The sequence below is a fragment of the Pogona vitticeps genome, chromosome ZW-PAR (genome assembly GCF_051106095.1).
Source record: "Pogona vitticeps strain Pit_001003342236 chromosome ZW-PAR, PviZW2.1, whole genome shotgun sequence".
Taxonomy (NCBI): Eukaryota; Metazoa; Chordata; class Lepidosauria; order Squamata; family Agamidae; genus Pogona; species Pogona vitticeps.
This window is the reverse complement of record NC_135800.1, coordinates 8,187,886-8,210,075: the sequence shown is the minus strand read 5'-3', so window position 1 is coordinate 8,210,075 and position 22,190 is coordinate 8,187,886. Positions and strand designations below refer to the sequence as shown.

At 48.0% G+C, this 22,190-nt stretch overlaps 1 protein-coding gene across 3 annotated transcripts in view; it reads right to left on the bottom strand.

Moving 5' to 3' along the window:
• Positions 1-5,710: 5,710 nt before the first annotated feature.
• COL27A1 (collagen type XXVII alpha 1 chain) overlaps positions 5,711-22,190 on the bottom strand; it is a 134,160-nt gene continuing 117,680 nt past the window's right edge. For all 3 annotated transcript variants that reach the window (XM_078382699.1, XM_078382698.1, XM_072985015.2), the window contains exons 48-62: positions 21,739-21,846; positions 20,351-20,458; positions 18,832-18,939; positions 16,736-16,789; positions 15,157-15,219; positions 14,801-14,854; positions 14,343-14,378; positions 13,258-13,275; positions 12,200-12,235; positions 11,562-11,588; positions 10,825-10,890; positions 10,025-10,193; positions 9,541-9,650; positions 9,215-9,421; positions 5,711-7,769 (exon numbers count right to left, since the gene is read on the bottom strand). In XM_078382699.1, the coding sequence (XP_078238825.1) occupies positions 7,623-7,769; positions 9,215-9,421; positions 9,541-9,650; positions 10,025-10,193; positions 10,825-10,890; positions 11,562-11,588; positions 12,200-12,235; positions 13,258-13,275; positions 14,343-14,378; positions 14,801-14,854; positions 15,157-15,219; positions 16,736-16,789; positions 18,832-18,939; positions 20,351-20,458; positions 21,739-21,846 (1,311 nt within the window). In that variant the 3' untranslated portion in view covers positions 5,711-7,622. The remainder of the gene's footprint in view (positions 7,770-9,214; positions 9,422-9,540; positions 9,651-10,024; positions 10,194-10,824; positions 10,891-11,561; positions 11,589-12,199; positions 12,236-13,257; positions 13,276-14,342; positions 14,379-14,800; positions 14,855-15,156; positions 15,220-16,735; positions 16,790-18,831; positions 18,940-20,350; positions 20,459-21,738; positions 21,847-22,190) is intronic.

The window sequence follows — 22,190 nt, the reverse complement described above, 5'->3', positions numbered from 1 at the left end:
TTTATAGCTGTTTAACATCTTTGGCATGAAAGGAACCCACCTTTCTGTTTTAAGCCCAAATGAGATGTGGTTTCTGGGGACACCCACAGCTTCTTGAACCACCTTGTCCCTCACCATGACAAAGAAAACATTGCTGTGATAAGTACCGAGGCACGTGGCCGGGACGCCCGGGTGTGTCTGGGTGACTTTGTGCTGCGATCTAGATATGGGAAGGAAAACAAAACAAAAAAAAACTTGGACGTATTTCAAATGATCGAGAGAGACGCCCTTGTGTGGCAGCAAGTCTTAAAGGAACCGCAGTGAGGTGTTGATGTGCAAACGGTGAACCCATTAGGGCCATGGATCGAAGCGGGGTGGGGTGGGGGGTTGGATGAAATCCTACTGGTTAATTTTGAAGCCCTGATTTTGCTCTCCATCCTGGCCATTCGGCTCTGTCCAAAACTCAGGCAAGATGAATCTCTGGGGGAAAAAATGTCTTAACTGTTAGTGCAGTACGACAGCAGAACCCACAACCTCAGGAAGTGGCGAGTGCACCAACGCTGGGGGCATTCAAGAGAAGATGGGACTCCCGTCTGTCCGACCTGCTCTGACATGGATTCCTGCATTGATCGAGGGCCCCTTCCAACTCCCAGGATTCTGTGATTCTATGATTTTGTGCAGCTGAACAGTCCAGGGTTGGAATCCTTAACTGCAACAATCAGCAATATCATGGATCCAGGGAGTGCAGAGCTGGACCACAAGGATGAGGAATTTTTAACCAGCTGGAACAGTCGCTTTATCTGAGATTTCCTTCTCCGTTTGTGGAAGGAGCAAGGTCTGGATATTCCCAGCAATAGGTGGTTCTTCTGTGCCATCCTGTCGTAACTGACTTACAGTGACCTTAATAGGGCTGACAAGGTAAGTAAAGGTATTTAAGGAATGGTTTTACCAATTCCTCTCCCCCAGTGAGTTTCCATGGCTGAGTGGGGGGATTTGAACCCAGACCTTCATGACCCTGTTGCCGCTATTGTGATGCAAGCTATTTTGGTGAGGTGGGGTCTTGAGTGGGCAGTTAGAATCATTCACTGCAGGAATGCCCCACTTTTGATAGAGAAGAGAAGAAGCAGAAGGGGTTTGTTGCTAGAGATCAAGTCAACTGCTTGCATCTGGGGAATAGTGATGGAAGAGGTGGCAGAGCTGGCTAGGTTGACTCTTAAACAGTGGGCCTCTTACCTATTGAACTTTTAGGTTTGTTTTGTCCGTTTTCGGAGAACAAATTTTAAACTTTTTTTAAAAAACAGCAGCCATGCAGGCTGGACAATATCTGGGAGCAGTGAGTCCCAAAGAACCCTAAAACTGCTAAGATCTAAATTCATCGCCATGCCAATGTAGATTCGTGCCTGCAAATGGAGAAACGATGATCCTGTTGGAACCCACCTGGCATTTTGAATTTCTTTGCACATCCTCACGCCTTGTCACCCCCCGGGGAAGGGCGCCTTGCTCTGCCAAACCCGCTATCATCTTTGCTCATCCATTTACATGTTTGCTACTGGAAAGTTCGGAGTGGGACAGAAGCCCATTTCCCGAAAGAGCTGGAAAGTTGCCACCGCTATAGCCTCTTCCTCCAAAGGCACCCATAAGTGGCTATTGTTTTTCGTTTTCTGATAAAACGGTGAGAAGTTGGTGAAAGGTTTTGGGACCTCTTCCTTGCAGCTTAGGAGCAAGCTAGCTAGCTAGCTAGCCAGCGAGAACTAAATATAGGTCTCTGTGGTTAACATCTAGCCTGGCAATGAAAAGAGAAACCCCAAACGGGAGAGGAGACAGAAGGCAAAAGAATGACGCTTTCTGGTTCCCAACACTGACAAGCAAAATGTCCACAGAGAAACCCAGCAAAATGTGTAAGAATGATACCCCCGGCCATTTCTTCCATCGGGTAAACATATTGGTCTGGAATCAGTCTCAGGAATAACAAGAGATCCTTGTAGAATCTTAAGAAGGACCCGGACTATGAAAGTGGATGCCAGATAAAATCATTCCAGGATCTGTTAAGGCTATATAGACAAATATGAGATTATTGTTCCACTCTAGAACCGCAGTGGTTCAACTTAATCCTGTCTTTTACAGGAAAAAGGCAGATATGCATAGTGGCCATTGGCTAGTGCATGGTATGTCACACATCTTCATACACCGCCTCTTCACCAGAGGGTGTTTTTTTTTTTAAAAAAAAAATCTCATACAGCCAACAAAAAAACTTTAAAAAATGCCTTTTGGTTGCTTCTCGGATCGAATTCTCTTTCAAAGCAACTGAAAAATGGGAACCTATATATAACTGGATCCGTTCTATAACTTGAAAGCCAAATGCGATAATTTTAATACAAAATAGTCAAATAACTCTAGTTGGAAGTATATAGGCAATTAACAGATACAGAAGTTCTTAATGTAATGATATGTATAAGTACAGATAATATGTGATAAGAAATGACTTGATATATTCATATGTTATCTGGATTCATTTCACCTTACTCTGGAAATAATAATTTTTTTTAAAAAAATGCCTTTAGTGTATATGTAAAAAGCAAGAACTGAAGATTTGCATTGATTCAACATCTAGTTCAACTTTATTAGTGGAGCAAATTAACTATAATAACTAAAAGGAAGGAAAGTAAGATGGACACCAGATCTCTGGCAAAAAAAATAAAAATAAATCCCCTTTCCAGACCCTGATGAAGAAAGAAAGAAAGAAAGAAAGAAAGAAAGAAAGAAAGAAAGAAAGAAAGAAAGAAAGAAAGAAAGAAAGAAAGAAAGAAAGAAAGAAAGAAAGAAAAGTCCTGGGTTCTCCCACCAAGCTTTTACTGCCACCTGGTGAGAGCTTTTGATGGGTATTAAAAGGAAGGAGCAGGAAAAAGAGTTTTTAAAAATGGCAACATCCGTTGGAAAAGCACAAGGCCTTCTTTGTCCTCAAATCCAATCTCTTGGGGGTTTTGTTTTTTTCAGTTGGGGTCCATTCTTCCTCACCCCCCTCGACATACCCACCCACTCTTCACCTGAGAAAGTAAGGAATAGGACACTGTCTCTTTTATATTCAGCATAACCATTTTTTGCTCATCTGGGAAACCCTTTCCACCCCTCCTTTTCAACAAGCCAAAAACAGAGACTCACTAGTCGGCAACTGAAAGCCTTTGGGTGACATTCAGGCCGTCAAGATTGGCCCCTTTCCTTTTTCCTATTTGGACCTTTTCGAAGCCTGGCAGTCAATCAAGAGGCGCCAAGCCTCTGCCCCATTTGTGCAGGGAAACAAATGAGGAGGCCTCTTCGGAGGACCCCGTTCTTTCCAAAGGGTTCCCCGCATGGCCAGGGCAAAAGCCCCCCCTCTTCCTGGTGCCCGGTCAGCCTTAATGCGAGTCGGCCTTGAGGTGCCACATAGGCAATAGACCGGTCAACGAGGGTTTTGAGAGCTAGTCTGGTCAGCATCACTAGGTGGAACTGTATGTGTGGCAGGTTTTTGTTTGTTTGTTTTTAACAGATGCTTCTTTTAAGGTGGAGGAGCAAAAAGCGAACCTACAAGGACTCAAACGGGGGTTATCTTTCGTCCCTCCGAAAAGCTTCAGGCTAGCAAGCAACACCACCTTATTTTGTGCGAGGTGCTCAGTGGGGGAAAAGGCTGCCTCTGGCGATGGGCTCCTTTCTCGGAGGAAATACGGGGCGCTTAGGGGGCCCTGCAGCCCTAACATCTAAAAGCCAAAGAGAAAAGAGGTCCCTTGGGCTTCTTGTGCCAGTGAAAGCTCGCCGTGTTTGGCCCTCCAGGTGGGCAGAGCGAGGTCGCCCCCTCGGGAAGCCTCCCTGGGGGTGCCCCAGAAAGGTGGCTAGTTGTTTGAGACGATGGGCTTCCTGGGGAGGAATGCCTCAAGGGGTCTCCTCCCAGGTGGACCCAAAGGATTTGGGTCTGGCTTTTTTGGGAGGGGTCCAAGGCCCCTCAGTTCCTTGGGAGGTCAGGGGCACCTTGGGCTCTTCTGCCTCCAGCAGCAAAACATCTCAGGCAAGCCACAGTCCTACACCCTCTGTATTTTAATGTTATTTAAATTACAAAGGAAAAATAATCCTCAGGCCAGCCCTGGTGTAGGTTGGCACATAGGGGAATAAAAACCCACCCACCCCCTGCCTTACATACATACATAAGCCAGATAGGGTGCGCTGGAGAGCTCTGCGGTTTGGTGGGGAGTTCGATTCCCCCCACGGTGCCTCCTTGACAGCGACTGGACTCGTTTGACCCCTGGGGACCCTTCCAGTCCTGCAGGTCTCAGATGATGACGATTGGTCATATACAGACAAATGCACACCCACACCTATTATATAAAACACCACCTATGGTGTTGGTGGCTGTGTTTAAAGACTAGTCCGTTGCCTCTGCCGAGATGCCTGACCTGAATGGTTTCTTGGGGGAGGGGGGGTAGACAGTGGTGCGAGGATGAGGACCCACACTTTCAGGAGCCACAACACCCATCGCCCACAAGCTAGTGATGGAGGCTCCAGGACGACATGTCTATAGAAGGTCGCTAGAGAAGGAGGGAACAGTTTGAAGATTTTTGCCCAGCAACTCAGATCGCCCTGCTGCATTTCTTGTCCTGGTGGCGGGGGATGATGGGACCTCTTGTCTAATCCATCCGCAGGATGCTGGAGTTGAAAACTCTCACATGGGGGGGGAAGAGGGGAGTTTGCGGAATCTGACTCTTCAGCCAGAAACTGTAATGCTTATTTTGTCCTCCAGCGGTCGTCTTTGGAAAGTTCTATCCGAAAAAGGGGTTTGTTTCCTTCTTCTGGATAAGCCTGCCTCCAGGTAGCCGGCATTTCACCCTGGGAACGTTTCTCATTAGCAGAAATCTAATTTCTGGATTAGGAGAGTGAAGATGTACCGCGAAATGTATTCATCCCTTTGCCGTGTTTCCTGTGACACTAAAACCACCCAGATGTTGTTCACCTGCAACTTGGCAACATCTGGAGGGCTATAATTTGCCCACCTGGGTCTCACAGGGAAAAAAGCCATAGGATGGCCAGACTGGCAATGACAGGACTGAGTTTTTGCATCTTTGTTTGTTCCCCCTTGTTAAGAAATAAAAACGCCACCAAGAAGATGCCTCGGTTTCAGTGCCTCGGGTTGCAAATATTTATTTTCATGTGTTTTTTGGGGGTAGACAAAGAATGAATGAGTTAGGGTGCTGAAAGCCAGATGAGCAGCAGAAGGGCCCGTTTTGATCATTTCACCCCAAAAGATCTTTCAGATGGTTGGCGACCCAAAAAAAGAATAAGGACTTTGCCCGTGTGGCACCCTCCAAATGTGGTTTCCTGCGACTCCCGCCCTTGGCCACCCAGTAGAGAGGGAGATGATGGGGGGTGGGTTGATGCTTGAACATGCCTGCAATGCTCTCCGTGACAAGACTGTTTTCGTGGGCCCGGGGATTCTCCCGACAGCTGCAAGGCCAGGAAGAAAAAAGGAGCTGTGGTTTAGTGATGTAGTGGAGAGAGTGTCGGATTAGGACTCAGGAGGTCTGGGTTCGAATTCCTGCTCAACCACAAAAACTCACTGGGGGTTTGGAACTGGTAAAACCCTTCCTTCAACCTCTCACTTACCTTAAGGGTCACTGAGTTGGTTCTGACCGGACAACACATAACCACTACATTAAGCAAACCAAGGAAAGTTTTTTCGATCTTCTACCAAAAAATAAATAAATACACATAGATTTAGACTCACATATATTTTACGAAACACAGAAACTTTTAAAAGGCACCAAAGCGACTCAGTACAGTACAGCCCGATTACATTAATATTACATTCCTTATATAGAATAGAACAATTATCATAATATTAATCCTCCTTTCTTGTGGTTTTTTTTTTTAACTCCAAATTTACATACAGAGTCTAGGCTTCTACAAAACGGAACGAAAAACAAAGACATCCACTGGCTGGGTGGAGAAGCGACAAGGTACCTCTGACATGGTGTGGGGGGTGTCTTCAGAGTCAAGGACTCTGGTAAGAGGGTCTCCCCACCCATCCACCCACCCTACCCTATTGTTTAAAAAAAGAGGCACAAATAGAGAGAACCAGGAGTTACCATAGACAGAAGACAATGCATGGACAACAGACCCAGAGTCGACACAGAAATATTGTCAAACTATTTATAAAAACAAAAGCTAATGCGGATTTAGCACTCTTTCGTTATTATTACCGCCCGCCCACCCTTTTCATGGTTGCTTCGCAGCCTAATGCTTTGGTAGGTTCTACAAGTAAACACACACAACACTCAGACATAAACACACACCCACACACACACATATATATATATGAAAGCAGAGAAATGTGTCATTTTGTAAAAAAAAAAAAATTCCTTTTACAAGCCCAGGTCTTGCTCTTATAAAAACAAAATAAAACGAAAAACCTCATGTCCTAAAGCTACATTTTATACAACTCAGACAAAATGACTTGTGAAAAAAAAACCTGGATATTCCAAAGGACGTACAAAACCTCATAGAATATTTAACGAACTTTTAAGTTAGAAGGTCAACTGACGTGGAGAGGGGGACTGCGCTGAGGATCACAGGGCCCCCCCGACTTCTCCTCCCGCTGCTTTTCCCTTGCTCACGTTTCTAAAGGGAAAGCACCGACGAGGATGATGTTGAGAGTTTGACCAGGGCCTGTGATGAGACACCATAGCACCTCTTCGAACCTTAAATATTTTAGTCATATATAAAATAACACACTTCTTTAAAAAATAAAAGAGCACCAGATATTTCACAGTGAGAGGTAGAAACAAATTAAACAAACCAATCCCTCTCTCTTTCTCTTTCTTTTTTTTCTTATTTAGCACCTATCATTTCTTTCCTGTTTTGGAGTGTTCTCTCCTCATATACACATGAAAAGGGATTTTTACCCCTGCTCAAGGGAAGAAGGATCTCGCTTGGTTTTATTTTTGCCTTAAATAATATATATATATTTATATTTATATCTATACCTTTTTTTTCTTTTCCCTCCCTCCCTCTCTCTCTCTTTCTAATATTGCACATCAATATGCTTCCTGTTCCAGAACAACAAGCAGATGAACAGAGTTTGCAAACGTGTCTCTCCGAGTCTCTTCTGTTTCTCGTTCCACAAAGACCTGCCCTGTTAAGTGTCACACAAGTCTCTGGAAAGTCACACTTGGTAATACGAGGACCACGCAAGAAGATCTGAGGTTCCCTGCGTGATCCGTGGGACAACGTCTTCTTTGGCTGAAAGAAGGAAAATCTTTGGGTGTGGAATTTGGCCTTCACTTCAGCTTCCGACAATCCATTGGTAAAGTCATGTATCCACAAAAGCCACCCCTCTCTCGCTCTCTTTTCCACACACTGGAGAACAAGAGTCTGAGAGACCATGGATTCCCGGTGGTTTTTCATGGCCCAAAGGCTCACGGCCTGGCTTTCTAGTGTGACGAGGTTTGGGTGGCAAGTGAGCCCTTTCTTCAAAGATGCAGCATCTCCAGAAAGAAGAAGAAGAAGAAGGGGGAAGAGGAGGAGGAGATAGGGGCAGAGAAAAAGGAGGAGAAAGAGAAGGAGGAGGAGGAGAAGGAGGAGAAGAAAGAAGCCAAATCTCGAAGGACTACCGAGGCCACTGTTTAAAGAAAACACACGGGGCCAACCTCGAGGCGATACTGCCTCCCCAGTGCGGGAGGTGGAAGGTTGTAGACATTGACAATCGGCAGCTGGTGTAGGTCCTGCGTCCGGAACATAAAGACAGCCCGGCGCCACTGCCCATCTTGAATCTGAAAGCAGAAGATGCGGGAAGAAAGCAAGCGAGAAGACAACATAAATCTTCCCAAAGCTGCTGGGATCCCATTTTGCATGGCACTTCTCATATTTCCACCCCATCTGGAGGCCCACATGTTTCCCACTCCCACTTTAAGGCCCTTTTTTTCCTGACACTTCTGTGGGTTAGAATCAAGTCTAGGACAGCTGCTCCTCTGGTTTCTTCCTCCACTTTTTGTAGGAGAAAATTATCAGCCACACAAGCCAGGAATTTCTTGGAAGGACCACAATGGACAGAATTTGCCTCCCAACAGATACCAGGAGAGTTGAAATCTCTCATTACTACGTACTACATCACGTCTCTTTGAAATCTTGCAGTTTGTTTTTCAAAGGTTTCATCCGCATCTTCTCCTTGTCTGGGTGGGGATGTGAGAATGTTTGGTTTTGTTGTGACCGTGAAATTAAAGGAAGTTCTGTTCTCTTGCAAAGCATTTCAGCATCCGGGCTCTTGCTTGGTAGGGAAAGTGGATCAGATGAGTGGGGCTGGGGGGGGATGTGTATTTAGCCCACCCACTAGCAGCTGTAAGTAGCTCTTTGGTAGATGGGGTCACAGGCCCCTGCACTCCCTCCAACAGGTTTAACAGGAGCTGCAGGAGCAGCGATATAGTTCTAGCTTTGTTGTTATTAAAGCACAGGAAAAGAAGAATCATGCAAACGAATCATGCAACTCCATGTACACGGAAATCCGTGAATCCACACAGTTTTGCTCTATGCCTCTGATGAAGGGGTTTTCAGCCTTGAAAGCTCAGAATTGCTTCCATCAATCTGTCAATCTTAGGCCGGCCAAACTATAGGTGACAGCTAGCCTGTCATTTCGATGCCAAAATTCGTTGTTGTTGCAGAGATGGGATTCAGGCCAACTTTTGTGGCTGAAGAGTCAGATTTGCAAACAAGGCTGGCGCTTAGCTCCCAGAGTCCCAATTACAAAACAAGGCAAAGCTGATTTGGAAGTTGCAGGAGCTGTGAAAAATCCCTGCTATGAAAACTAGAAGTTCCCAGCAGTTAAGGAACTCCCTCTTCTAACACTGAACTGCAACGTATAAGTTCCTCAAAGAAATCTCACACAGCCCTCTCCCGTTTTGGACATGGACGCGGCCAACATCTACGAAAACCCCTTCTTGAGTTCACCAGAGAATCATGTAGTGCATGCAAACTGGCAATAGGTAGCGCTGTTGCTTTACAGCAAAATCCACTAACAAAGCTGTACCAACGAGGGGAAAAAATCAGCACACAAAATTATATATATATAAAAAAACCAGCCTCATATGTGAACAGGAGGTGAGGTCAAGCCTGTCCCTGTCTGTGAGCTGCATACACCTTGGTCTGCCCCCATTCCTTCCTTCCTTCCTTCTGCGCTTCTTCATACTTTAAAGTGAATGAAATACTGTAATTGTTTCTGTACCTTACAATCATTCGCCACTACGTGGGGTTCGAGCAGCCCTCCCGCTTCGAAGACTTGTCCGTTCCAAGCCCTGAAACGCACGGATGTCTCCGAGGCGCCTTCCTGCCACACAGAGCTGTTCAAGCAGTGGAGCGTGATGGTCTGGACCACCTCAGAGCTCAGGAGGTGAAGGAAATTCATTTGAACTTGTCCAATGTCAAAGTCCACCTGATTAATGGAAATCCACAGTCAAGACTAGAACTCAAAGCCCAACTAGATAAGATACTAACAAGACACACTTAATGACCTTTCACCTTGAGCCTGAAACCAAGAGTCCAGCAGCCTACCTTTGAAGCGGTGATGGGACTAAGGCACGTCTGTCCTCCTTGGGTAAAATTGCAGGTGACTTGAATGCTGTCTGAAGAACAGCCGAGATTCGGGTCAATCCAGTAGGTGCCTGAAGGTAAGAAGGCATTTGGTACATGACACAAGGAGAGGGCGAGAGGTACTCGGTTCATGAATGTTGGCTGCTTGCTTCATGCATCATCGTTCCACATTTTCTTGATTTCCTCAAGACCATATTTTGCATGTGAACGGGTATGAAGTGGTTGGGCATCATTCACAAGAATGGCGCTGGCCCAAAGGACGCAGGAAATCACCCCTATGCTCCACTTCTTGGTCCTACAATGTTATTTGTCTCTTGTTCCCGACCTGAAGCATTGCCGATCTGTGGATCAGGCCCTGCACTCCCGGAGACCCAGGGCTCAGCAGTGCAAATGCTAAACGAGGCCAACAAGCCGCCAACCGCACGGAGGACGAGGAGGCACCTACCGTCCCGCATCTTCTGTTCACAGTTCATGAGATCTCTACAGATGCGGGCAGGGTTCTCCTTCGTTCCGAGGGGTCTCTTGATGCTCTGGATGAGGGTGCTGAGGTAGTGCAGAGTCTTGAAGATCTCCCCTCCCTGGTCCAGCACTGGAAGGTCGGCGTTTGGATAGCTCTGTCCGGAAGAACCAGCAGAGAGGAAGAAGAGAGACAGAGCAAGTCATTGTAATCTGTTGACTGGGGGATTTTTGAGGGAGTCTAAAGTGTCGTAAAATAATGAGCCGCCGCCTTCCTAATGTGGTTACTAAAAGTGACAGACTAGGACTCCGGAGACCAGGGTTCGAATCCCTGCTTAGCCTTGGGAACTAACTGGGGACCATGGAACTGGTGAAACCACTCCGCAAGTATCTCACTTACCTTGAAAGCCCAATTAGGGTCGCTGTAAGTCCGTTCTGCTATACGTCAGCACAGAACACACACCCACACACCCTCTTAACGGTGCTAAACAAGACGTGCACCTTTTTAAAAAACATGGTGTTGTCAAGTAGATGTTTGTCTTTGCGGGTATTTCTGACGACTATGTTTTATTTCTGACTTGGGGTTATGGAATGATTATGTTTGGGGTTAAACAGGTTAGTCTTAAATTTACGAGTTATCTCTACTGGCTTATGTTTCACTCTACCTCTGTTTTCCTCTTGTAATTCTTTGGGGGGGGGGGTTTTCTCTCTCTCTCTCTCTCTCTCTCTCTGGGGATGATCATGAAGTCAGCCCAAACTGAAAGGGCTGATGAGTGACCTGCGACATACCTCAGGCCTGAACACGGTGCTGGCACCCATCGCGGTTTGGAAAGCGGCACCAAAGCCGTCTTGCTGCTGTTTGGGGAAGAAACAAGGACACATGGAAGAGAGTCGAAGGAGGGAAAAGATGACCTAGAGTTAGTGCCACTGAGGACCTTTGGAGATTAGGATTAAGGAAGAAACTAGAGGCGATATTTGCCACGTTGTTTTGCATTTTAGGACTTTTCCGTGCAGTTCATCTGCATTTTGTTTTGACACTGGAAGGCTGCTTGGCAGGCCAGATCTCCAGAAAGAGGGACCTTCCATTGAGAATGATGAACGGGATCTCCTTGATTGAGGCCAACCAATAAAGGAACAGGAGAACCTGACTAACAGAAAACAGAAATATTTCTCTCCCTGTTTCTTCCTCTTTGTAACTGGCCTGCTAGATGGCGAAACAAAAGAGTTACGACAGCAAGGAAAAGCGCTGCATGTCCCAAGGAAAATTGGTACAGTTTTGTTTGCTTGGAAAAAAGGGGGGGAGGAATATTTCCTGGAACAAATAAACCCATGTGGGAGTGCTATGGGGAAATATTGCAGTGTGTGGCGAGGTTTCCTTGTCAGAAATAAGCCTGGAGGATTCCTGCTTCTTAACACTAGGAAGAGCCAATGCACCCAAACACAGTGGCTCCCCCTCCTTATGGGCCTACCCACCCACCCCAAAAAAATACAAAATGATAAGCAAAATCAAATTCCAGAGAACTTACCAGTGTCACTGGGATGCCTGGTGGGCCCTATAAATTCAATAAAGAATGACAAGGCATCAGAGGCGTCAAAGAGATCCCCAGGGATATAGCTCTGATTCCTTGAACAGAAGAAGCTTCATTTCCACCTCAAGCGGGGTCTGGCTCGGCTTATTTTTCTCTGCTTTCCTCTTGCACCAAAAAAAGCGCAACCTCTCCCCCAACCCTCTCCCTCCTCAAGCCCCCTTTGCAACACCCTTTGCTTAGGACGGGGGGGGGGGTTGGTTCCTGTGGGGTTTCTCCCTTAGTGTCTCTGTCAGGCTCCTCTCCAGCTCTTCTCGGTTTCAGGCAAATCCTTAAATTGCCTGCTTGTTTGTTTCTGGGCTCGTGGGGAGGGTAGAAGGCGAGGCCGGACTAGAGGCAGGGAGAGGGGTATTAGCGGTGCCGCTTTCTGCCTCAGTTTTCCAAGTTCCTAGTCCTCTTGAGGCTCTTCTCACTTTGGACCTAGATCCTCTCTCCCTCCTCCTCATTGGATCCTCTAGCTTTTATCTGCCGGCCAGTTTTCTGGGGAGGGCAGCTCACAGGATCTCCCCTTCTCTTGCCACCCATTTTATAAAACAAAACACCCGGAAGGCGGTCTGTACAGTGTCCTTAATACGTACCGGAGGCCCTGGGGGTCCACGAGGCCCAGGGGGACCCTGGAAAGACAAGATTGGCAGGGGTTAGCAAAGAAGATCACCCACTGGATAAGCCACGATTCGAAGGCAGCGTTCATTAACTGCTGAAAAGCATCTGACTCTCCCACCTCCTGAGGTCTGCAAAACTTTGGGACGTGTTTTGTGATTTGGGGAGCTAAAGACCGTCTCTCTCGAACTCAAGCTTCTCTGGAAGGCTCATGGGATTTCAGCAGCAAGGACAAATGACTTGTAAGGTTAACAGCCATGGCAGGCGGGGTCTCAGGCCAGCCCACCTGGAGGACCAGAGGCTTTCCCCAGCCTATACAGTTTAAGGAGAACAGCAGAAGGGCAGTGGGCAAAACGAATGGGCGAAAGAGGCAAAGCGGCCCGCCGGGGCTCAAAGGGCAGCTGAAGGTCTGAACCACAGTGACTCCCTTCTGAAACCAGAAGATACGAACCCAAACCGATGGGCCCTGCGGGCATCAGCCAAGCAAAGGCGGTTTCTGGTTCACCTGGCCCAGCCCTGCCTTCTAACAAGACAGCCTCAGCACCGCTTCGTGTTTTCGTCCACCTTCTTCTAATAGGTCATGGTGTTCTTCCTTTCCTTAGCTGGCTTAGGTCTCTGTCTGTGGAGCCACAGGTTGAGAGTTCGATTCCTCCCGGGAGAGGAGCCGGCCTGGGTGGCCTTGGGCCAGCTGCACAGTGGTCCCAGGGCACCCCCGGAAGGAGGGAAGGGGAAACCACCTTCTGAGCACTCTCTACCTGGAAAACCTTCGAAAGGGTCGCCATCAGTCAGAATTGACTTGATGACTGGTTACAGTTACTGTCCTCGTTTCCCCGGAGAGGCGTTTTGTGCTTGGCTGGCATGTTAATCCACCTGACTCCATTCTGCTTTAGCCTGGCATCGACCCCTCTTTCTCACATCCTGCACACACACACACACACACACAGAGAAAGGCCCCTTCCCCCCTGCTCTGCTCAACACGCCAACCGTCTACCACCTGTTTAGGGGAACATCTGGTCAGGAGCTGGAAAAGACTCACCTTCGGGCCTTCCAATCCCTGGATGAAGAAGAAGAAGATGATGATGATGATGATGATGAAGATGAAGATGAAGAAGATGATGAAGAAGAGAAGAGAGAAAGGTGAAAACAGCTCGTTCATTTAAGGATGTCAAGAAACACTGATCAACGTGACAAATGATTGTTTTTAAAATCGGATTATTTGCAGGAGTTTGCCTTGTGACTTACTGTTTTAATTTTCTGGATTTGTTGTGTTTATTTGTTTGCAAGCCTCCAAAGATCTTAAGAGTTCCTGGTAAATGTCAACCTTTGCTGAGTTTTTGGCCTTTGCTCTTATACACACAGGCAAATGCAACACAGATGTCATGTGGGTGTTCATGTTTACCCACACTTCCCACTCTTTTGTGAGGGAGGACACATCGAGAGAAGAGCCCCTTCGGCCGTCCCATCCGGTGGACGCCAATGCAAAGCCATCCAACGGCTCTACAAACAGCCGATAAACACCTCTTTTGGAAAACAGAAAGCCAGCTTACAAAGCAGCCGAGGACTGGGACGGCATCTATGATATCTGTTTGATCCCTCTCCGGCTGGCCTGGTTCCTTTCTCCAGAATCGGAAGGTCTGTCATTTCAAGATGGGCTTGACATTTCCAGCTGCCGTTCAAAGCTCTCTAGTGCTCTAATTTTAAAGCCCTCCCCATAATTCAAACCCTAGGATTCTGTTGGATGGCACTTAAAGGGACCTTTGGGTAGTGTGGGCAGCATATAAATTAAATAAATAAAATAAATAAATAAAAGGGGGATCTAGCGGGTTTAAACTGCCTGGTGCAGACGCGTTCTAAGACTGGGGGGGCGGTGAGAGAAGTGCCCCCCTTATAATCTTTCCCACCCTGAATGGGAAGGAAAGCAGACTGGAAGTGGACCCTGGCACATTCATAATGTCCTGGTTTGGCATCAGAAGCAGCCCTTGCTCGCAGCAAGCAGGGGGAGCTCTCCCAGAATGCCAGGATGATGCTGATGATGATGTACCCCCTGGCCTGTTCACACTGTAGGTCTTTGATGTTCAGAACAGAACAGATTGGGGTGTGCTTTTGTAAGGGATAACTCACCGTTTCACCACGGCTGCCTTTTTCTCCTTTCGGGCCCTGCGGGGGAAAGAATGGACACATGCGTGGATTACACCTCAATCCAAAACATTTGCATGTGCAAAAAAGGAAAGAGGGCCAGAGAGGAGCGGGTGAATCAGCCCTAACCCAAAGAAACAAGCATTGCCAGTTTCAGAAGAACAACAGGCATCGGAAAGAAGGTGACCTCCCTCCCTCCGTGTCACAGTCCCAAATCAAAGCTGCCTAACTGGCTTTCTCCCTCCTCATTTATCCTCGGAACAGCCCAGGAACGGGGTCAGCCCTGAAGGAATGACCGACGGGCCCAACGTCACCGACGGAGTTTTGCAGCCGAGACTCCGGACCCGCGCCCCTTGAGTCCGGGGTCCACGCGACGCCACGCCAGCTCCGCCCGTGGGCCAGCCTTCCCAACCCAAGTCTGAAGGCACAAGAGGGACACTTACGGGACTTCCTGTTGGACCCAAGATGCCCAGCGGGCCAATGACACCTTCCTTTCCCTACGGAGAACAGAGAAGTTAGCTGGTTTATTAAATGGATGAGATGGCCAGTGCGTTCGATGGCCGAAGCCAGCAAAGGATTCCACCCCTCGCTCCGTGCGCACAGCAGGCATCTGGAAGGAGCCTGTTTTATCCCCAGTTCACAGGTGGCTGAGGACCGGGCACCTGGGGGGGGGGGAGCGGAAAGGCTGGCAGAACTGCTCAGCAAGGTGGCAAAGGCAGAGGGGCAATGTGCTCCTTAGGAGAGCCACTGAGCCAGACCATAAGGTGAGGCAGAGAACATAAGCGTCTCATCTACTCACCATCAGGCCCGGGGGCCCCTTTGGGCCCTGGATTCCTTTAAATCCATTATCTCCAGGAGGTCCCTAGAGACAGAAAGACTGGTTGTGAATTCCAGAAAGCCCCAGACACATGGGCACACTGTTATGCTTACAACCTCATAATTTATTTTATAAGTAAGGACATTGCCATGTTTTAATTGAAAAGCCAAAGCGGACGTGTTTGTTCATCATGCCCAGAACAGGTACCTTGGTGAGACAGCCTTATAATATTGACAAACTACTTTCCCACACAAGCATGGTCTCAAAGCAATTTACCTTTGAGATAGACAAAGCAATAGCGGCAGCATAAAAAAAAACCTGGTCCTTTCCACTGCCCTGGGGCCATCACAGAGGAAAGCCCTGCTTCTGGCTAACGGCAACCTTGCATGGCAACAGAATGTAGCTGATAACTAAGGGCATCACCACTGGATCTTAAATCTGGGGGCGAACTGTACGCAAAGGAGAAAATCAGAAAAAGGAGCTAGGTGGTTCGTGACTAGAAACAAAAGCTTAGGGTAGGGTCATGCATTCCTGAGTTCAGAACAAAAAAAAAATTCTAAACGACATTCAGGAATGAGATACCATTTTGGAGTAGTGGAAGAAGCAAAAAAAAAAAGCCATTTTCCAGACATTCTGCCACCACCCAGGAGAGTCACTGGATGTGGGACTCAAGGTGGAACTGGGTGTCTTTTAAGAAACACTATAAAATACCTGGGGAGAGGAACCATCCCGACCCAACAGTTGGGTTAACACCAGAGAGTCCAAGCAGACGTTATTGGCTTCATTTGCACATTTAAGTGACTCGTCTCTCCTCCCAGGCGTTTCCCTCCATAAGACTATGCACGTGTGTGAGAAGAAGGGCACAGGACAAATCCATTAATAGCATCCTGGGTTTCTACAGCATGCCTACGACAACTCTCACAGTCTACTCCTTTGGTTCCTAATCTTCGGGTCCCCAGATGTTCTTGGACTAAAACACCCAGAAGCCTTCACCACCAGCTGCGCTGGCCAGGATGCCTGGGAGTTGTAGTCCAAGAACACGTCAGTTAACCAAGGTTGGGAAGCGCTGTTCTATGATGTCTTCCAGTCACGAGCCACTTGGGTCTTTCCTGGAAGTTGCCATTATCCGCCCAGTTCCAAGAATATTAAAAACATCTCCAGTTTGCAGGAAAGGATCTGCCTAGCATGCAGGGCCTTTGAAAAGGACTGAGCGTGACTTTAGTCATGCATGGGTCTCTTCTCTTTGAGCAGCTCCCACACATCTGGGAGAAAGATCTAAACAAGCCATCCGACGGGCAGGAGCTGATGGCAGGGCTCTTTCGCACCGCATTCAACACCTAGCCTCCCAGTAGCCTAGCCGTTGTTCCATGTCAGGATCGGTGGGGCTGGCCTCCAACCAGCTGGCTGGGCTGTGTCAACATCACTCCCCCAGCTGTGCAGCAGCTGCTTGCCGAAAAAGAAAAGGCCCTGCGCCGCCGCTGCAGCTGCTGCTAAGGGCTCTCCTCGAAGAAGAACCGAAAGCAGCAGGTTATTGATGTGTCCCCCCCCCCCGTGGCCTCACCTTCGGCCCAAAGAGGCCCGCAATCCCTGGAAATCCCGATTCACCAAAGTCGCCCTTTAAAAAAAAAAGAAGAAGAAGAAGAAGACTAGGTGAATGGAAATGTTCCGCTTAAACCGCTGAGCGCTGCAAAACCCGTCACGGCCCCCGAGCTGGAAGGGCGGCAACGACGGCGTCTACAAGCCAAGCTGTGTGGAAGTGGGAGGAAGTGACTTTTTTATATAAAAGAGTCAAAAACCAGCTGCTCTTACTTTGGCCCAACAGTGTCTTCTGAGCGAGCGGTGGAGAGAAAGGACCCAGCGTTACTAATCTGGCACAGTTGGGTTGGGGACCAGAAAGGCTTTCAAGAACTCCCTAAGCGGCACGAGGGTCAGCGGGGCCGGGCAGAGAATTCTGTTCTGGGGGGGCTTAGGGAAGCAGCAGGAAGGGCCCCCCCAGGTTGCATTGGTTCACTAGGAACAACACTTGCAAAGGCACCCACATACTTGGACGCCACGTCTTCCTCGTCTCGGGTGGGGGAATCCTTGGGGCCCCCAGATGTTAACAGACGGGCTGACTTGCTCAGTTTGCTGAGAGCGGTCCCAAGGTTCTTCCCCCCCCATTTCCGGTGCTGTTTTTGGGCTATAACTCCCAGAATCCACAGGCCGGCATGACGTTCCGGGTGTTATACTTGAAAAAGTAACTGTCCCGTGCTTTGGGGGCAGGCGCCTCAAACCGAGCACCTAAAAGCCGAGAGAGTGGGTCGGGGGACAATTTGCAAAAGCCTCCTGAAGTTCCAGCAAGCCGGTCCCCATTTGACAACTTCCACGCACCAAGGACAGATCCAAGCCAGATCCGCTGAGGACCCTCCCACGCCCTCTGGATCCTGAGACTAGCTTGCCCCCCGTGGGGCGAGGGTGCTTTCGGGATGAGAGAGCACTGCCAGGAGGCAGCATTTGAAGGACAAGCTGTACAAGTCATTCCAGGCCCAGAAACACACCCTGTGATCTGCGTCGACACGCAGACTTTTTTTTTTCACATCCCCTGACCTTTGCACAAGAAAACGGTGAAGCCTGCTGGAACATTTGGAGGGAAAACATGGGCCAGAATGACCCTCCATGAGTCACAGAAATCTCATCAATGGAAAAAAAAATCCCCCTTTTTTTACGGCCTGTGCAGCCTTGGAGCTCAACTGTACTCCCCGGACTATTCCACAGGGCCTTGTTCCGCCTTGTTGTAAATGACTCAAAAGGTTGGGGTTTCCACCACCCGTCTTTTGGGGCCGGTCCCGCTGCAGCCTCGTAAGATCCTCTCTGGCGCTTGGGAAGCGTTTCCTTGCCATGTTCATGAGACTCGGTCTGGCAAGGCCGAGCCCGGTTTGGAAGCGACAGAGCTGCGCGCAGATTTCCAAGGAACTGGGGAAAAGAGGCATTAAAGCGGGAACACTATTTTTAAAAATGCATGTTTGTCTCTTTCTTGCAGCAAAAAAGAAAAAGGAGTCTTCCGTTTCCAATGGGGTGGCCGCCTGTTGCTTTCTTAATCAACGAAGGAAGGCAGGCAGGCAAGAAAGAAAAAAGGAAAGAGAGAAAGAGAAAGAGAGAAAGAAAGAGAGAGAGAAAGAAAGAAAGAAAGAAAGAAAGAAAGAAAGAAAGAAAGAAAGAAAGAAAGAAAGAAAGAAAGAAAGAAAGAAAGAAAGAAAGAAAGAAAGAAAGAAAGAAAAAACAGAATGAAAGAACAGAATGAAAGGAAGGAAGGAAAGAAGGAAGGAAGAAAAGAAAGAAAGAAAGAACAGGAAGTAAGGAACTAAACTGTTGAAGTTAAAAGGGAGTAGAATGCAGAAATTACAAAGTGTTGCAATTATATAAAAACTTTAGACATAGGTAACAGGCCAGAGATAGATAGATAGATAGATAGATAGATAGATAGATAGATAGATAGATAGATAGATAGATAGATAGATAGATAGATAGATAGATAGATAGATAGATAGATAGATAGATAGATAGATAGATAGATAGATCAGACAGACAGACAGACAGACAGACAGACAGACAGACAGACAGACAGACAGACAGACAGACAGACAGAGGATCCTTTCGATTTCCAAGGCTTCTACTCACCGGCTGCCCCTTTGGCCCCGGATCACCAGGGCTTCCAGGGATGCCCATCCCGCCCGGGAGTCCTCGTTTGCCCAAGGGACCGGCTTGTCCAGACAATCCGCTTTCTCCCTGGAAGAAGCCCAAAGGGGGTGGGGGTGGGGTGGAGGAGAGGAGCATCTGCATCAGCCAAAGGAAAACTCAATGGAACATGCTCTGGAAAAGATACCTAAGTTCAGAGCTTGAAAAAGTTTCTGTTTTGGACTACAAATGCCAACGGTTAGGGATTGGGGGGGGGGTTGTAGTCCCAAACGTAATGGTTCCACGCTCAATGGAGGATTCAAACACGGCTGAGCTGAATCCCCGTGCCCACCAAGGGCAAACCGGCGCCAACTTCCAAACTGATGAGTGCCAGGAAGAAAGAAGACCTCTCTCCGTTACTGATACGCCTGTGACCTGCTTCTGGTTTGCCACCCCCAGTTATCAGAAAAGTAGGTACGTTGCCTGGAAAAGGAAGAGACCTCAAGAGAGGGCTCCAGATCAACCTTGGCAGTTAGGGTGCAGTCCTAACTGCAGCCATTAGGGGGCAGCCACAGACAAGGGTAAGGTCCACTGATCAGCTGATAACGAATGCCCCCCCAATTCATTCATAAGCAATCTTCCCGGGTGTCTCTTCTCCTATTTTCCCCTTTAATTCCGCCCCCCCCATGCAGTTAGAAAAAACAACCGCAAGGAAACATGCAGAGATACACATGAGACAGCAAGCCTGAAAGCACCAGCTTTTCAAGCAGAAGGCTAAGGTTCAATCCTGGCAGAGCCAGGTATTGCTGAGCCCCTCTGTCTGAGGCCATGGCCGGGAACTGGAAGATCTTCCCAGTTGGACAGATGGTGGGGGAGAGTTTATTTGGGATTGTGGGGCCCCAAAGTGGCTGGGTTCTAAGGCCAACATCCAAGGATGAGCGCGACTGAGCCACAAGGACGGGACTAGGGCAGATGGGCCAGCACGGCGACCCAGAGAGAAACCCGGCAGGAAAAAGGGGACGGCGGGATGTCGCAGGGCGGAAAGCATCTTGCGTGATGGCGAACAAGCTTCGTGAACTGCATGCAGCACAGTTCTTGGACCCCCAAAAAATGTACCTGGATCCAACCGTGTCATTAGTTTAGATTAAAACGCATATTAAAAAAACCCTATTTTATGAAAGATGTGTTTCAAAACTACTCCTTCTGTTTTATATGCATTAAAAAAAAGAAGCCGGATGAAGGGGGCTTATGAATGAACATGTGAGAAACTGGCGCAGAGCAGAAAGGCGCTGATTCTCCCCCCCTCCCCTCCCGGGTTTTTGGACCGAAGCGCTGCCTGCTGAAATTCCAATTCCCAAAGTCTTCCAAAACCAACAAGGGCTAAGACTGACCAGCGTCTAATGGAGATGGCTTCTCCTTGACAGGCATCTGGTGTCACTCCAGATCCTGCGGCTTTGCAACAACTGTAAAGTAATTGCGGGAGGGCGAGAAGGAGGAGGCAAGGGGGAGGAGGCAAACCAACCTTGAATCCTGGGGGGCCTTGAGCTCCTGGCAGACCGAGGACACCGGGGTTCCCTCTTCTCCCCACCATTCCTGGCATGCCTTCTTCCCCATCATCCCCCTGTTCTCCCTAATTGAGAGGGGAGAGGAGAGCAGAGCAGATATTCAGTTCTGTATTTATATCGGCGACACAAGGAAAGATGGAGAACTTGGGAGTCTCAATCCAGCCACAAGTACCCACCAGCGTAGACCCATCAAATCATTGGGATTTAAGGGTGGTAGACTTTCCCTTCACCAGTCGATTCAATGGGCCTACTCTAAATAAACTATTTGTATCTGTATACAGCTATTCAGCCATCTCATATATAAAAATAAAGAAGAGAGCAAACATACCCCCACCAGAAGTCTTAGCTCAAACCCAGAAAGATTTCACGCACCCGATTTTTCCAAATGCTTTTTTCCGATAGCAGTGGAAAAGTGAACTGAGTAGGTTTTGGACTGGCAGAAATATCAGTATTTCGCAAGCCTGAGGTGTTGCTTTTTGAGCTCACATTTAATACACATATCATTCCCTTCTATATGAATGAATTGGACCGTTTCCGTGGCAGATCTCCAACTTTCTGGGAAGCACAGAGGATGCTCAGACTTTTGAATAAAGCCCCCCCTTCCCCCCCCAAAAAATCTTCCATCCAAGACTGCCAGCGGCAATAAACCAAACTAAGCATTCCTCAATATTCAATAGTCAATAATATCTGCCCTTAAAATTATAAACACTTTTAAAATACACATCTGGATTAAAGGGCAGAACCATCAGGAAACAGCAGCTGGATTCAGACTTCACAAACCACCGTTCCTAAAAGCTGTAGGCATTTTGCGACCACAGCGCTCCCTCCCTGAAATGTTGGGATACAGGGCATCCCTTTGCTTGATCTACAAAACTGCCCTTTTTGCTGCCCGGGAGTTTGGAAAGTCACATTTAAGAGGAATGATAAGTGAAGGATAACTAAGCACCAGTGGCAGTCCCTGTGGTAGTAGTAATGATAGGATTCATACCTTAGCATGGGTTGCTTTTATTTCTTTTATTTTTAAACATCAAAGGCAATCCCAGGGCGGCGTGCAGAAAATTTTGAAAACAAAGCTTCACACATTAAACTACTGCTAGCAGGACACCAGTTTATAGAGTTGTAGGAAGGCAGGAAGCTGTCTTCTTCTGCTGAGCTGGAACCCTGGTCCATCCAACACGGTATCATCAGCTTTGACGGGCAGCTTTGATCCTAGCCAAACCCTAGCCAGAGAGCACTGGTGTGGTTTCCTCTCCAAGCCCCAGCTACCCCGTACCCTCCTTAACCTCCAGCCTCGCAGGAGAGCGATGTTTTCAGAGGGGCACGGCGGTCCATCTCCTCGGCTTACCTTTTGCCCAAGGCTGCCGTCTTTCCCAGGAATCCCATCAACTCCGGGGGGGCCTTCTTGACCCTGCCTTCCAATCACTCCTCTAGGACCGGGCAACCCAACAAGACCCTGAGAAGACAAATAAAGACCCTTGTCACGGAAGGTCGGGGTGACATAGACACGGGCATAGTAAAGCTCTCCTCCACACAGCATATGGAGCAACTTTGCTACTGCATGGTCGACTAGCAGCCCGCAACCCTGCTGGCTTGGAAAGTGGCACTTAACATCTTGCCTTCCCAATCAATAAAAGCTTAACCTCTGAGGATTTTTTTTTCTCTCTTTGTAGGAAAGAGCTTGGCGGGGGCAGGCAGGGAGCTCAGAGCTACACCAGATCCATGCACTGTTGCCCTGGCATACCCACCACCACCACTATTGCTTAATTGAATGCTGACAAGACAAGACAAGAAAGACAA